Genomic DNA, 17,130 nt, shown 5'->3' with positions numbered 1-17,130 from the left:
CCACACTGCAAATGTTTGGTGTGCGTATGTGTACACACTTGGCTTCCAGCCTGCTGACCAGAAACTTTTTCACCATGGACGTCTCCTGGAACTCAGGGGGGAGAAACATACACACACACAGACACACTGTGTGGTCTCTAAACTTGGCTGTGCTGGTTAGAGGCCCCTGCTGTCTAACCCCTTTAGTTCACTAAGTAAACAGAACGACAAACACTCCCCCCTGGCGAGTATGTTGTTCTATGTCGATAGGGGACTCACGGCAGGGTGTGTGTCTAGCCAGACAGGGCATTAACATGACTGTGTGTGTGTCAGGTTTGACTCAGAGCAGAACCTGTCTCAGGAGGAGGTTCAGAGGGAGAAGAATATTAGAGAGATGCTGAGCAGAGAGAAGGACATGCTGACTGGAGAGGTGTTCAGCCTGCGACAGCAACTGCAGGTACTGTACTCTACTGGCCTACCACATCTCTGTGTGTGCCAAACATTTATTCAAATAGTATTTGAAGTCATTCAAGTACTTTGAGCATTTGAGTCTTCCCGAAGTCTCAGGTGACTGGGGTTGCATTTTTGTGACTATTCTATTGGCTCCATGGCAAGCTCAATCAAGCACAGTTTTTGAATGATTTTTTTTTTTTAAATGATTGTGTGTGTGTATACACCTATAGGACATGGATATGTGTGTTTAGGATGTTTTCACACATAGTCCTCTTTAAATAAAACTGATCTCAGTCCTCTTTAAAGTGAACTCTGGGGTAAAATAACTCAGTTCTCTTTGTATTCTCACTGCCCTTGCCTTTTGATGAGGACTCAATTCTTTTGCCAGTTCACTTCACCTATTTTGTGGTCCGAGTCCTATTTGCATTCACATTGTTATGTTTAGAAAGAAACCAAGATCTTTTTCCAACATCCACTCAATGCACTCTGGATTTTTACAAAGTGCAGGACAAGCCATTCCATCAGAATGTGTTATCGGACAGCTAGATATACCCCTACATACATTTTGGAAGCTAATAGATTGCATTTAGTTAAAAGATGAGACATAATAATTGTAATCAGAAGATACTATTAACATGTCAATATTATTGGTAAGAGAATAAATAGCAGAATAACTGCAGGTTAAATAATGCAATAATTGAAAATTGTACACCCAATGTAGGCTACTGCCCCTTTAAGAGCTAGAATTTATTTTGTGTCTGATGTGATTCTCATCAAATACACTACATTGCCAAAAGTATGTGGACACCCCTTGAAATTAGTGGATTCTGCTATTTCAGCCACACCCGTTGTTGACAGGTTTTATAAAATTGAGAACACAGCCATGCAATCTCCATAGACAAACACTGGCTGTAGAATGGCCCGTACTGAAGAGCTCAGTGACTTTCATCGTAGAACCATCATAGGATGCCACTTTTCCAACAAGTCAGTTCGTCAAATGTTTGCCCTGCTAGACCTGCCCCGTTGAACTATAAGCACTGTTATTGTGAACTGGAAACATCTAGAAGCAACAACGGCTCAGCCGCCAAGTTGTTGGCCACGCAAGCTCACTGAACGGGACCACCAAGTGCTGAAGCGCGTAAAAATCGTCTGTCCTCGGTTGCAACACTCACTACCGAGTTCCAAACTGCCTCTGGAAGCAACATCAGCACAAGAACTGTTCATCAGGAGCTTCATGAAATGGGTTTCCATGGCCGAGCAGCCGCACACAAGCCTAAGATCACCATGTGCAATGCCAAGCGTCAGCTGGAGTAGTGTAAAGCTCGCCGCCATTGGACTCTGGAGCAGTGGAACGTGTTCTCTAAAGTGATGAATCACGCTTCACCATCTGGCAGTCCGCTGGATGAATCTGTGTTTGGCAGATGCCAGGAGAATGCTACCTGCCCCAATGCATAGTGCCAACTGTACAGTTTGGTGGTGGAGGAATAATGGTCTGGGCTGTTTTTCATGGTTCGTGCTAGGCCCCTTAGTTCCAGTGAATTTAAATCTTAGCGCTACAGCATACAATGACATTCTAGACGCTTCTGTGCTTCCAATTTTGTGGCAACAGTTTGGGGAAGGCCCTTTCCTGTTTCAGCATGACAATGCCCCATGGACAAAGTGAGGTCCATACAGAAATGGTTTGTCGAGATCGGTGTGGAAGAATTTGACTGGCCTGCACAGAGCACTGACCTCAACCCCATCAAACACCTTGGAATGCCGACTGCGAGCCAGGTCTAATCGCCCAACATCAGCGCCCGTCCTCACTAATGCGCTTGTGGCTGAACTGAAGCAAGTCCCCGCAGCAATGAGCCAACATCTAGTGGAAAGCCTTCCCAGAAGGGTGGAGGCTGTGATAGCAGCAAAAGGGGACCAACTCCATATTAATGCCCGTGATAGTCTGTGGTGCGGGAATAATGACAAGCGAACCTGGGGAGCTTTGTGATTGCATTACCCTAAAAAAGGAACCAGACTTGGGAATTCAATCGAACTGAACTCAGACCGCCTCTGGAGATGGTCTCGGTTCGGTTTGCTGAGCACTGAGTTCACACAAATTGACTGAAAGGGGCCAAGTGTGAAAACACCCTTAATGTGTCTCCTCTCTTCCTATAGGACAAGGAACTGGAGGTGTGTTTTAATGTGTCTCCTCTCTCCCTATAGGACAAGGACCTGGAGATGTGTGTTTTAATGTGTGTCCTCTCTCCCTATAGGACAAGGACCTGGAGATGTGTGTTTTAATGTGTCTCCTCTCTCCCTATAGGACAAGGACCTGGAGATGTGTGTTTTAATGTGTCTCCTCTCTCCCTATAGGACAAGGACCTGGAGATGTGTGTTTTAATGTGTCTCCTCTCTCCCTATAGGACAAGGACCTGGAGATGTGTGTTTTAATGTGTGTCCTCTCTCCCTATAGGACAAGGACCTGGAGATGTGTGTTTTAATGTGTCTCCTCTCTCCCTATAGGACAAGGACCTGGAGATGTGTGTTTTAATGTGTCTCCTCTCTCCCTATAGGACAAGGACCTGGAGATGTGTGTTTTAATGTGTCTCCTCTCTCCCTATAGGACAAGGACCTGGAGATGTGTGTTTTAATGTGTGTCCTCTCTCCCTATAGGACAAGGACCTGGAGATGTGTGTTTTAATGTGTCTCCTCTCTCCCTATAGGACAAGGACCTGGAGATGTGTGTTTTAATGTGTCTCCTCTCTTCCTATAGGACAAGGACCTGGAGATGTGTGTTTTAATGTGTCTCCTCTCTCCCTATAGGACAAGGACCTGGAGATGTGTGTTTTAATGTGTCTCCTCTCTCCCTATAGGACAAGGACCTGGAGATGTGTGTTTTAATGTGTCTCCTCTCTCCCTATAGGACAAGGACCTGGAGATGTGTGTTTTAATGTGTCTCCTCTCTCCCTATAGGACAAGGACCTGGAGATGTGTGTTTTAATGTGTCTCCTCTCTCCCTATAGGACAAGGACCTGGAGATGTGTGTTTTAATGTGTCTCCTCTCTCCTATAGGACAAGGACCTGGAGATGTGTGTTTTAATGTGTCTCCTCTCCCTATAGGACAAGGACCTGGAGATGTGTGTTTTAATGTGTTCCTCTCTCCCTATAGGACAAGGACCTGGAGATGTGTGTTTTAATGTTCTCCTCTCTCCCTATAGGACAAGGACCTGGAGATGTGTGTTTTAATGTGTCTCCTCTCTCTCCTATAGGACAAGGACCTGGAGATGTGTGTTTTAATGTGTTCCTCTCTCCCTATAGGACAAGGACCTGGAGATGTGTGTCTCCTTCTCCCTATAGGACAAGGACCTGGAGATGTGTGTTTTAATGTGTCTCCTCTCTCCCTATAGGACAAGGACCTGGAGATGTGTGTTTTAATGTGTCTCCTCTCTCCCTATAGGACAAGGACCTGGAGATGTGTGTTTTAATGTGTCTCCTCTCTCCCTATAGGACAAGGACCTGGAGATGTGTGTTTTAATGTGTCTCCTCTCTCCCTATAGGACAAGGACCTGGAGATGTGTGTTTTAATGTGTCTCCTCTCTCCCTATAGGACAAGGACCTGGAGATGTGTGTTTTAATGTGTCTCCTCTCTCCCTATAGGACAAGGACCTGGAGATGTGTGTTTTAATGTGTCTCCTCTCTCCCTATAGGACAAGGACCTGGAGATGTGTGTTTTAATGTGTCTCCTCTCTCCCTATAGGACAAGGACCTGGAGATGTGTGTTTTAATGTGTCTCCTCTCTCCCTATAGGACAAGGACCTGGAGATGTGTGTTTTAATGTGTGTCCTCTCTCCCTATAGGACAAGGACCTGGAGATGTGTGTTTTAATGTGTCTCCTCTCTCCCTATAGGACAAGGACCTGGAGATGTGTGTTTTAATGTGTCTCCTCTCTCCCTATAGGACAAGGACCTGGAGATGTGTGTTTTAATGTGTCTCCTCTCTCCCTATAGGACAAGGACCTGGAGATGTGTGTTTTAATGTGTCTCCTCTCTCCCTATAGGACAAGGACCTGGAGATGTGTGTTTTAATGTGTCTCCTCTCTCCCTATAGGACAAGGACCTGGAGATGTGTGTTTTAATGTGTCTCCTCTCTCCCTATAGGACAAGGACCTGGAGATGTGTGTTTTAATGTGTGTCCTCTCTCCCTATAGGACAAGGACCTGGAGATGTGTGTTTTAATGTGTCTCCTCTCTCCCTATAGGACAAGGACCTGGAGATGTGTGTTTTAATGTGTCTCCTCTCTCCCTATAGGACAAGGACCTGGAGATGTGTGTTTTAATGTGTCTCCTCTCTCCCTATAGGACAAGGACCTGGAGATGTGTGTTTTAATGTGTCTCCTCTCTCCCTATAGGACAAGGACCTGGAGATGTGTGTTTTAATGTGTCTCCTCTCTCCCTATAGGACAAGGACCTGGAGATGTGTGTTTTAATGTGTCTCCTCTCTCCCTATAGGACAAGGACCTGGAGATGTGTGTTTTAATGTGTCTCCTCTCTCCCTATAGGACAAGGACCTGGAGATGTGTGTTTTAATGTGTGTCCTCTCTCCCTATAGGACAAGGACCTGGAGATGTGTGTTTTAATGTGTCTCCTCTCTCCCTATAGGACAAGGACCTGGAGATGTGTGTTTTAATGTGTCTCCTCTCTCCCTATAGGACAAGGACCTGGAGATGTGTGTTTTAATGTGTCTCCTCTCTCCCTATAGGACAAGGACCTGGAGATGTGTGCTCAGAACGTGAAGTTAGAACAGCTGGAGGCGGAGCTGTTGGACCTGTCGTCCCAGGAGACCAAGGATGAGGCGTCGCTGTCCAAGGTGAAGAAGACGATGCGTGACCTGGAGGCCAAGGTCAAAGACCAGGAAGAGGAGCTGGATGAACAGGCCGGAACTATACAGATGCTGGAGCAGGTGCAGAGTTATATACACACACACACAGAGACACACACACTTGTACACACACATGCAGATGCGCACACACACACTCCACTGAGGATGACACTCATATATACTCTGTCTTTGTGTTGTGCAGGCTAAGCTGCGTCTGGAGATGGAGACAGAGAGACTGCGCCAGACACACTCCAAGGAGATTGAGAGTAAAGACGAGGAGGTGGAGGAGATCAGACAGTCCTGCAGTAAGAAGGTACAGCAGACACCGGAAACCTTATATGACTCTAAAAGCAAATGATTAGTTGTGACAATGTGTAACTTTAGTCGCCACAAATAGCTGGTTTTGTCACCAAAGCACAAACATAGACGATGACTTATTATGTAAACATGTCTCTTTCAGTTGGATCACATTTCCTAGGTCACCATATAGTGTGTTCCTGTGTTTTCAGCTGAAGCAGATAGAAGTCCAGCTGGAGGAGGAGTATGATGACAAACAGAAGGTCCTACGTGAGAGGAGAGAACTGGAGACCAAGCTGCTGTCTGCCCAGGACCAGGTACTGTCAGACACCTCACTACCAGTCCACCATCTACCTTGGACAGTCTTTACCCAGACTAGTTATATATCCAGTGGCTGTCAACCCTCCTACTGGATAGTTTCAGATTATGCAGGATGTTGATGGTACTGTGATTAGTGTGTGTTGTAATGTGTTGAGCTGGTCGTAATCTGGTTGTGTTGCTGCTCTCCCCAGGTGAAACCCAGAGACGTGGAGACGGAGAAGAGGCTGAGGAAGGATCTGAAGCGCACCAAGGCCCTGCTGGCTGATGCCCAGATCATGCTGGACCACATGAAGAACAACGCCCCCAGCAAGAGAGAGATTGCCCAGCTCAAAAACCAGGTAGGTACTACCCCTAGCACACTCGCCCAGTGATACACCACGGAGATACTGACACACCACGGAGATACTGACACACCACAGAGATACTGACACACCACGGAGATACTGACACACCACGGGGATACTGACACACCACAGAGATACTGACACACCACGGAGATACTGACACACCACGGGGATACTGACACACCACGGAGATACTGACACACCACGGGGATACTGACACACCACAGAGATACTGACACACCACGGAGATACTGACACACCACGGAGATACTGACACACCACGGAGATACTGACACACCACAGAGATACTGACACACCACGGAGATACTGACACACCACGGGGATACTGACACACCACAGAGATACTGACACACCACGGAGATACTGACACACCACGGGGATACTGACACACCACGGAGATACTGACACACCACGGGGATACTGACACACTACGGGAGGAGTACTGACACACCACGGGGATACTGACACACCACGGGGATACTGACACACCACGGAGATACTGACACACCACGGGGATACTGACACACCACGGAGATACTGACACACCACGGGGATACTGACACACCACGGGGATACTGACACACCACAGAGATACTGACACACCACGGAGATACTGACACACCACAGAGATACTGACACACCACGGAGATACTGACACACCACGGAGATACTGACACACCACGGGGATACTGACACACCACGGAGATACTGACACACCACGGGGATACTGACACACCACGGAGATACTGACACACCACAGAGATACTGACACACCACGGGGATACTGACACACCACAGAGATACTGACACACCACAGAGATACTGACACACCACGGGGATACTGACACACCACAGAGATACTGACACACCACGGAGACACACCACGGAGATACTGACACACCACGGGGATACTGACACACCACGGGGATACTGACACACCACGGGGATACTGACACACCACGGAGATACTGACACACCACGGAGATACTGACACACCACGGGGATACTGACACACTACGGGGATACTGACACACCACGGGGATACTGACACACCACAGAGATACTGACACACCACGGGGATACTGACACACCACAGAGATACTGACACACCACGGAGATACTGACACACCACGGGGATACTGACACACCACAGAGATACTGACACACCACGGAGACACTGACACACCACGGGGATACTGACACACCACGGGGATACTGACACACCACAGAGATACTGACACACCACGGGGATACTGACACACCACGGGGATACTGACACACCACGGAGATACTGACACACCACGGGGATACTGACACACCACGGAGATACTGACACACCACGGAGATACTGACACACCACGGGGATACTGACACACCACGGAGATACTGACACACCACGGGGATACTGACACACCACGGGGATACTGACACACCACGGGGATACTGACACACTACGGGGATACTGACACACCACGGAGATACTGACACACCACGGAGATACTGACACACCACGGAGATACTGACACACTACGGGGATACTGACACACCACGGAGATACTGACACACCACGGGGATACTGACACACCACGGAGATACTGACACACCACGGAGATACTGACACACCACGGAGATACTGACACACCACGGAGATACTGACACACCACGGGGATACTGACACACCACGGAGATACTGACACACCACGGAGATACTGACACACCACAGAGATACTGACACACCACGGGGATACTGACACACCACGGAGATACTGACACACCACGGAGATACTGACACACCACGGAGATACTGACACACCACAGAGATACTGACACACCACGGGGATACTGACACACCACGGAGATACTGACACACCACGGAGATACTGACACACCACGGAGATACTGACACACCACAGAGATACTGGGAAAGTCAAGAAACATCACAATAAGAATTCAATAGAATTTCGATATTGTAAATGAAATCTCTCTCTCTCCCTCTCTCTCAGCTGGAGGAGTCAGAGTTCACTTGCGCGGCAGCAGTGAAGGCCCGTAAATCTATGGAGGTGGAGATTGAGGACTTGCATGTGCAGATGGACGACATCTCCAAAGCCAAACAGGCTGTCAGTACAGTTCACCATTCCTTCCTACCTCTAACCTATTCCATTCACCATGACCTTTTCAGCAGTTGAATGGCATTTATTCAGAGCACGCAAGGTTTTGGGGAAGAGTGCTGTGGGATTATTTAATATACTCTTTTGAAGAGATAGGGTTTCAGATGTTTTGGGAAGATGGGCAGGGACTCCGCTGTCATAGTTTCAAGGGGAAGCTGGTCCCACCATTGGGGTGCCAGGACAGAGAAGAGCTTGGACTGGGCTGAGCGAGAGCCAAGAGACCAGAGGTGGCACAACGGAATACTCAGGTTGGGGTGTAGGGTTTGAGCATAGCCTGAAGGTAGGGAGGTGCAGTTCCTCTTGCTGCTCTGTAGGCAAGCACCATGGTCTTGTAGTGTTTGTGAGCTTTGACTGGAAACCAGTGGAGGGAATCTCTCCCCTTCTCTTTCCTTCCCCGTTCTCACCTCTCTCTTCCTGTGAGATGGACCACTGCGACTGCCATTATGAGTGCAGGGAAATGATTTCTGCCCATGATGGCATGTTTCATCAACATTTCTAACTTGAACAAGTTAAACAAATTCATTCCAGTTGAATACAGCAGTCATTGGGTGAATATTATCTCTGCAGCGAGAGGGAAAGGTAATTGAGTTCACACAGCAGCAGGTCAGGAACAACAGATACTGGGAGAGATGGATGGAGGAATGGATGGACAGATGTTTTGCAGGTTGCGGTACACACACTGATTTTCATCAGTCTAAATGTACTCTTTAATGGAATGATTGTCTATGGTTTACTTCATGTTTTCCTGGCATGGAAGTACAACACGAACAAACACATCAATGTTGGGGTTGATATTTACTTTACTTGCGCATATTTTTGGGAAATGAGGGCATTTATTTGGTCTAACATAGAATGGGTATTTCCTTATTAAAATAACAACCATGTCATTAATACCAGTATGAAATCTTGCAATTCCTTTCCAAGGAATTTTGTTGGTTCAGTTTTTGGTGAAATACATCAGATGTGGTCCATTATCCATTCTCCCGGTCTGTTTTTCCCTTCATGTTAACAAGACAGATGTCACTTTGCCAGCGTGCTTTACAAGTCCTGTCATCTCTCAGCTATGTACCAAAGGATTCATTATCCTTTTCTGATATCCACATTATTCATCATGTATTAATACATCCCCTGACTGTCCCCAGCCCCTCTCATCACCCTGCTGCCCCTCTCAGCATTGTTGAAGTAATTATAGAAATGGGATTACGCCTCTGATATTCCCACAGAAGTCAGTTAGGAGCACCCTGCTAGCATTAGCCGCTAATTGGCTCAATTGATATTTTTTTTTATTTAACCAGAATAAATTCTTATTTACAATGACGGCCTAGGAACAGTGGGTTAACTGTCTTGTTCAGGGGCAGAACAACAGATTTTTACCTTGTCAGCTCGGGGATTCAATCTAGCAACCTTTGGGTTACTGGCCCAACACTCTAACTGTGTCACCCTCTCTCTGTCTCTCTGTCTCTCTGTCTCTCTGTCTCTCTCTCTCTCTCTCTCTCTCTCTCTCTCTCTCTCTCTCCCCTCCCTCTCTCTCTCTCTGTCTCTCTCCCTCTCTCTCTCTGTCTCTCTCTCTCTCTAACTCTCTGTCTCTCTCTCTCTCTCTCTCTCTCTCTCTCTCTCTCTCTGTCTCTCTCCTCTCTCTCTCAGCTGGAGGAGCAGATGAGCAGGCTGCAGAGAGAGAAGAATGATCTGCAGTCTCGTATGGAGGAGGACCAGGAGGATATGAACGAGCTCATGAAGAAGCACAAGTCAGCTGTCTCCCAGGTAACACACACACAGTCACATTCTGGTAATTCTGCATTATTTCAATGGTGTAAGTAGTATTTGGAATCAGCTTTGTGTTAATGTATATGTGTAGAGCAGATTGCTATCAAGTGGAAATGAAAAGTGAGCTCTGTTTGTCTGACACTGGTGGAAATATGAGTGATCGGCTTCCACAAGATCCAAATGAATGTATCCCATCTAAAGTGAGACAGATATTCCCCTGGGCTCGCTATGCTGAGCGCTTCATGTAGCAGAAAAAAGCACTCATCTCTGATAAGTGATTTCACAATGAGATGTATTGATGTCCCCTCCCTGCTCGTGCGTTTAAAAAGATGTCCCTGTGACATTGTCCCCATCAACATGTTTGTTTATGGTTGTTGATCAATCTGTTGTCTGTGTAGACCAAATGGGGAAGAATATATCATGTTGTACTGTGTTAATAAAGGAGACATCATGCAATACACTGTAAATGAGGAAATGCAATACACTGATAAATGAGTGTTAAACCGGTCAGACAGACCAGTAGCTAACCTCTCTGTGTGTGTGTGTGTGTGTGTGTGTGTGTGTGTGTGTGTGTGTGTGTGTGTGTGTGTGTGTGTGTGTGTGTGTGTGTGTGTGTGTAGTCAACTCAGAACCTAGCCCAGATCTCTGACCTACAAGCCCAGCTGGAGGAGGCCCTCAAGCAGAAGCAGGATGTCCAGGAGAAGGTACAGTTCACTGGGAAATAGTTGTTTAGCCGGGAGGGTATAGGATAGCCCTGTCTATTCCCTAATGCAGCACTTTGTCTGCACTTAGAACAACATAATGGGACTCATTGAGCAGGACTAGCTAGCTGACATAAGTCATCTGCCCCATGGAATTTAAATTCATCCACCCCAATCCCCTCTCTTTGCATGGTAGTCCTTACAAATGATTGACATGGTATAATCGATGTGTCATTTTGGAGAGATGTGTCTATCAGATTAACAGAATTGGTCAACTCCGTTTGACAGTTGAAGATGGAGAATGTCTGTCAGACTGTCTGTCGCGTTGCCCAGTCGGGCTGTTGTCTGTCGCGGTGCCCAGTCTGGCTGTTGTCTGTCGCGGTGACCAGTCGGGCTGTTGTCTGTCGCGGTGACCAGTCGGGCTGTTGTCTGTCGCGGTGACCAGTCGGGCTGTTGTCTGTCGCGGTGACCAGTCGGGCTGTTGTCTGTCGCGGTGACCAGTCTGGCTGTTGTCTGTCGCGGTGACCAGTCGGGCTGTTGTCTGTCGCGGTGACCAGTCGGGCTGTTGTCTGTCGCGGTGACCAGTCGGGCTGTTGTCTGTCGCGGTGACCAGTCTGGCTGTTGTCTGTCGCGGTGACCAGTCTGGCTGTTGTCTGTCGCTGTGACCAGTCGGGCTGTTGTCTGTCGCGGTGACCAGTCGGCCTGTTGTCTGTCGCGGTGCCCAGTGGGGCTGTTGTCTGTCGCGGTGACCAGTCGGGCTGTTGTCTGTCGCGGTGACCAGTCGGGCTGTTGTCTGTCGCGGTGACCAGTCGGGCTGTTGTCTGTCGCGGTGACCAGTCGGCCTGTTGTCTGTCGCGGTGACCAGTCGGCCTGTTGTCTGTCGCGGTGACCAGTCGGGTGTTTATTTAGTAGCCCCCAGCTTTAGCATATGTACCCTTCAGTCCTAGTGATTTCATTCTAGTGCTGTGTAGTGTGGTCCCAGTCTGGGGCTGTTCTTGTCAACATCAAATCAAGGTGACCCTGTATGGGATCAAGCCTGTAATACCTTTACCTCTCTGTCTGTTGCCCCATATTACCACCCAGACATGGGACATTTGTGTTGTAGCATGACACTCACGTTGTGGCTCTCCAATCTGGAGATAACCATCAGAGACCCTGGCCTCGGAACAATTATCCCCGCTGTCGCTGAGAGAGAGGGAGGCTCTAAGATCATCAGGCTAAGAGGGCCGTGTCCAAATCCCCCCTTTTCTCTCGCTCTCTCTCGCTCTCTGATGCCTAGTCAGTCATTATGGCAGTGAAGCTGCCATCTTATTGGTGCTCCCAGGGGCTCCCTCATATAGGAGCTTGTAAAGGACAGTTTCTTTCACTTCACATCATAATAATAATTATATAGTCAGTATGTTTTAAAACGGTCAACTTTTCTTTCCTTAAAGATTACGTTTAGGCCTATTTAAAGACTTGAGTTGGACTGGAGGGCGTAAAGCTAGGTGTTCTTTTATTGGTTTCAGATGAAACAAAGAGACCTTGTCTGACCGCCCACGCATGTCCCAAAGTCAATATTCAGGAAATTATTATTCCTAGCAAAAAAAGAAGCGTCCCTTTTTCAGGATCAAAATAACTTCACAGATCTTCATTGTAAAGGGTTTAAACACTGTTTCCCATGCTTGTTCAATGAACCATAAATAATTAATTAACATGCACCTGTGGAACGGTCATTAAGACACTAACAGCTTACAGACGGTAGGCAATTAAGATCACAGTTATGAAAACTTAGGACACTAAAGAGGCCTTTCTACTGATCTCTGAAAAACACCAAAAGAAAGATGCCCAGGGTCCCTCATCTGCGTGAACGTGCCTTAGGCATGCTGCAAGGAGGTATGAGGACTGCAGATGTGGCCAGGGCAATAAATTGCATTGTCCGTACTGTGAGACGCCTAAGACAGGGAGACAGGACGGACAGCTGATCATCCTCGCAGTGGCAGATCACGTGTAACAACACCTGCACAGGATCAGTACATCCGAACATTACACCTGCGGGGCAGGTACAGGATGGCAACAACAACTGCCCGAGTTACACCAGGAACGCACAATCCCTCCATCAGTGCTCAGACTGTCCGCAATAGGCTGAGAGAGGCTGGACTGAGGACTTGTAGGCCTGTTGTAAGGCAGGTCCTCACCAGACATCACTGGCAACAACGTCACCTATGGGTACAAACCCACCGTCGCTGGACCAGACAGGACTGGCAAAAAGTGCTCTTCACTGACGAGTCGCAGTTTTGTCTCACCAGGGGTGATGGTCGGATTTGCGTTTGTCATCGAAGGAATGAGCGTTACACCGAGGCCTGTACTCTGGAGCAGGATCGATTTGGAGGTGGAGGGTCCGTCATGGTCTGGGGCGGTGTGTCACAGCATCATTGGACTGAGCTTGTTGTCATTGCAGGCAATATCAACGCTGTGTGTTACAGGGAAGACATCCTCCTCCCTCATGTGGTACCCTCATCCTTACATGAGCCTCCAGCATGACAATGCCACCAGCCACACTGCTGGTTCTGTGCGTGATTTGCTGCAAGACAGGAATGTCAGTGTTCTGCCATGGCCAGCGAAGAGCTCGGATCTCAATCCCATTGAGCACGTCTGGGACCTGTTGGATCGGAGGGTGAGGTCTAGGGCCATTCCCCCGAGAAATGTCCTGGAACTTGCTGGTGCCTTGGTGGAAGAGTGGGGTAACATCTCACAGCAATAACTGGCAAATCTGGTGCAGTCCATAAGGAGGAGATGCACTGCAGTACTTAATGCAGCTGGTGGCCACACCAGATACTGACTATTACTTTTGATTTTGACCCCCCCCCTTTGTTCAGGGACACATTATTCCATTTCTGTTAGTCACATGTCTGTGGAACTTGTTCAGTTTATGTCTCAGTTGTTGAATCTTAAGTTTGCAGAAAATTAACACAGTTGACAGTGAGAGGACGTTTCTTTTTTTGATGAGTTTAGTTTGTCTGCTTTGAAACAGCGGACCAACTTTTAGATTGAATGAAAATGAATTCAGTCTGGGGCACGGCTCTATGCTTTGAATAATAGAAATGAAATGCCTGTAACGATGTCCGGTGTTTGAAGCCCTATCCTGGCCTGAACTATGATAAAACTGAAGCGCTCTTTAGAGAGATGCCGGGCTACTCCTAAAGAAAAAGGTTAATCTGGATCTGGACCCCCTGTAGAGATGTGAACAGCACCCAGTAGAGATGTTTTCAACTTTTCACTCGGGGGCGAGGCTCGTAGAGTAACCCTCAGGCCTAAGACCCTGGTGTGGCTATAGAGAGTAACCCTCAGGCCTAATACCCTGGTGTGGCTATAGAGAGTAGCCCTCAGGCCTAATACCCTGGTGTGGCTATAGAGAGTAGCCCTCAGGCCTAAGACCCTGGTGTGGCTATAGAGAGTAACCCTCAGGCCTAATACCCTGGTGTGGCTATAGAGAGTAGCCCTCAGGCCTAAGACCCTGGTGTGGCTATAGAGAGTAACCCTCAGGCCTAATACCCTGGTGTGGCTATAGAGAGTAGCCCTCAGGCCTAAGACCCTGGTGTGGCTATAAAGAGTAGCCCTCAGGCCTAAGACCCTGGTGTGGCTATAGAGAGTAGCCCTCAGGCCTAAGACCCTGGTGTGGCTATAGAGAGTAGCCCTCAGGCCTAAGACCCTGGTGTGGCTATAGAGAGTAGCCCTCAGGCCTAAGACCCTGGTGTGGCTATAGAGAGTAGCCCTCAGGCCTAAGACCCTGGTGTGGCTATAGAGAGTAGCCCTCAGCCTAAGACCCTGGTGTGGCTATAGAGAGTAGCCCTCAGGCCTAAGACCCTGGTGTGGCTATAAAGAGTAGCCCTCAGGCCTAAGACCCTGGTGTGGCTATAGAGAGTAGCCCTCAGGTCTAAGACCCTTGTGTGGCTATAGAGAGTAGCCCTCAGGCCTAATACCCTGGTGTGGCTATAGAGAGTAGCCCTCAGGCCTAAGACCCTGGTGTGGCTATAGAGAGTAGCCCTCAGGCCTAAGACCCTGGTGTGGCTATAGAGAGTAGCCCTCAGGCCTAAGATCCTGGTGTGGCTATAGAGAGTAGTTGTTTACATCCCTGTTAGTGAGCATTTCTCCTTTGCCAAGATAATCCATCCACCTGACAGGTGTGTCATATCAAGAAGCTGATTAAACAGCATGATCATTACACAGGTGCCGCTTGTGCTGGGGACAATAAAAAGCCACTCTAAAATGTTCAGTTTTGTCACACAACACAATGCCACAGATGTCTCAAGATTTGAGGGAGTGTGCAAATGGCATGCTGACTGCAGGAATGTCCCCCAGAGCTGTTGGTAGAGAATTTTATATTAATTTCTCTACCATTTCTCTGCCAGCGTTGTTTTTGAGAATTTGGCAGTACGTCCAACTGGCCATCAGCAAGAAGGTGCCGACAGACATGTCAGCTCTGCTTCTAGCTCCTAAGCGACTTTGTAGTATTTTTTTTGTGTGTGTGTTATTTCTTACATTATTAGCCCGGAACGGTTTTTTTTGTGTTATTAAATACAGCCGGAAATAACTTTTGGATATCAGAGTGGCGGTAACATCCCAGCATTACGACCAGAAATATGACTTTCCCGATTTGGATCCTTTGTTCGTACACCACAGGGCAATCAAACTTATCCCAGAGGCTGCTCCAAGTCGCCGCCGGCAGAGAAGAGGTGTTTGGAGTGGACTTCTAGTCATCCACCGCTTCCGAGTATATTACTTGCTAATGTTCAGTCCCTGGACGATAAAGTAGACCAGCTCAGGGTGAGGATCTCCTTCAAGAGAGACATCAGGGACTGTAACATACTCTGTTTCACGGAATTATGGCTCTCTCGGGATATACTGTCCCCGTCCGTACAGCCAGCTGGGTTCTCAGTTCATCGTGCAGACAGGAATAAAGAACTCTCCGGGAAGAAGAAAGGCGGGGGTGTATGCTTCATGATTAACTACTCATGGTGTGGTTGTGATAACGTACAGCAACTCAAGTCCTTTTGTTTACCCGACCTAGAATACCTCACAATCAAATGTCGACCGTATTACCTCCCAAGAGAATTCTCTTCGGTTACAGTCACAGCCTTGTATATTCCCCCTCAAGCTGATACCACGACGGCCCTGAAGGAACTACACTGGACTTTATACAAACTGGAAACCACATATCCTGAGGCCGCATTTATTGTAGCTGGGGAAACGCTACCGAAGTTTTATCAACACATTGATTCTAGTACTCGCTTAGGAAAAACACTAGATCACTGGTACTTGCCTTTTTCGAGATGCCTACAAGACCTTCCCCCGCCCTCCCTTCGGCAAATCAGATCATGACTACATTTTGCTCCTCCCTTCCTACAGGCAGTAACTCAAACAGGAAGTTCCCGTGATAAGGTCTATTCAAAGCTGGTCTGTCCATTCAGAATCCATGCTTCAAGATTGTTTTGATCACACGGACTGGGTAGCCTCAGAATTACTTTGACGCTTATGCGGACACGGTGACTGAGTTCATCAGGAAGTGTATAGGGGATGTTGTTCCCACGGTGACTATTAAAACCTACCCAAACCAGAAACCGTGGATAGATGGCAGCATTTGGGCAAACCACCGCATTTAACCATGGCAAGGTGACTGGGAATATGGTCGAATACAAACAGTGTAGTTATTCCCTCCGTAAGGCAATCAAACAGGCAAAATGTCAGTATAGAGACAAAGTGGAGTCGAAATTCAACGGCTCAGACACAAGACGTATGTGGCAGGGTCTACAGACAATCATGGATTACAAAGGGAAAACCAGCCACGTCGCGGACACCGACGTCTTGCTTCCAGACAAGCTAAACATCTTCGCCCGCTTTGAAGATAACACAGTGCCACCGAAGCGGCCTGCTCCCAAGGACTGTGGGGTCTCGTTCTCCGTGGGTAAGACATCTAAGCGTGTTAACCCTCGCAAGGCTGCCTGCCCAGATGGCAACCCTAGCCGCGTCCTCAGAGCATACACAGACCAGCTGGCTGGTGTGTTTACGGACATATTACATTTCTCACTATCCCAGTCTGCTGTCCCCACTTGCTTCAAGATGTCCACCATTGTTCCTGTAACTAAGAAAGCAAAGGTAATTGAACTAAATGACTTTTGCCCCGTAGCACTTACGTCTGTCATCATGAAGTGCTTTGAGAGTCTAGTTAAGGATCTTATCACCTCTACCT

The 17,130-nt window shown here is 47.9% G+C and overlaps 1 protein-coding gene across 9 annotated transcripts in view; it reads left to right on the top strand.

Annotated features, from left to right (window-relative positions):
• LOC106581247 (unconventional myosin-XVIIIa) overlaps window positions 1-17,130 on the top strand; it is a 169,473-nt gene that overhangs the window by 132,208 nt on the left and 20,135 nt on the right. For all 9 annotated transcript variants that reach the window (XM_082966707.1, XM_082966705.1, XM_082966704.1 and 6 more), the window contains 8 exons: window positions 313-436; window positions 5,166-5,366; window positions 5,488-5,598; window positions 5,795-5,899; window positions 6,095-6,241; window positions 8,272-8,385; window positions 10,081-10,197; window positions 10,821-10,904. In XM_082966707.1, coding sequence (XP_082822833.1) covers window positions 313-436; window positions 5,166-5,366; window positions 5,488-5,598; window positions 5,795-5,899; window positions 6,095-6,241; window positions 8,272-8,385; window positions 10,081-10,197; window positions 10,821-10,904 — 1,003 coding nt within the window. The remainder of the gene's footprint in view (window positions 1-312; window positions 437-5,165; window positions 5,367-5,487; window positions 5,599-5,794; window positions 5,900-6,094; window positions 6,242-8,271; window positions 8,386-10,080; window positions 10,198-10,820; window positions 10,905-17,130) is intronic.

This window comes from Salmo salar, chromosome 20, assembly GCF_965601325.2.
Source record: "Salmo salar chromosome 20, fSalSal1, whole genome shotgun sequence".
Lineage (NCBI taxonomy): Eukaryota > Metazoa > Chordata > Actinopteri > Salmoniformes > Salmonidae > Salmo > Salmo salar.
Note: the sequence above shows the minus strand (reverse complement) of the source record. Positions and strands in the feature narration are given on the sequence as shown.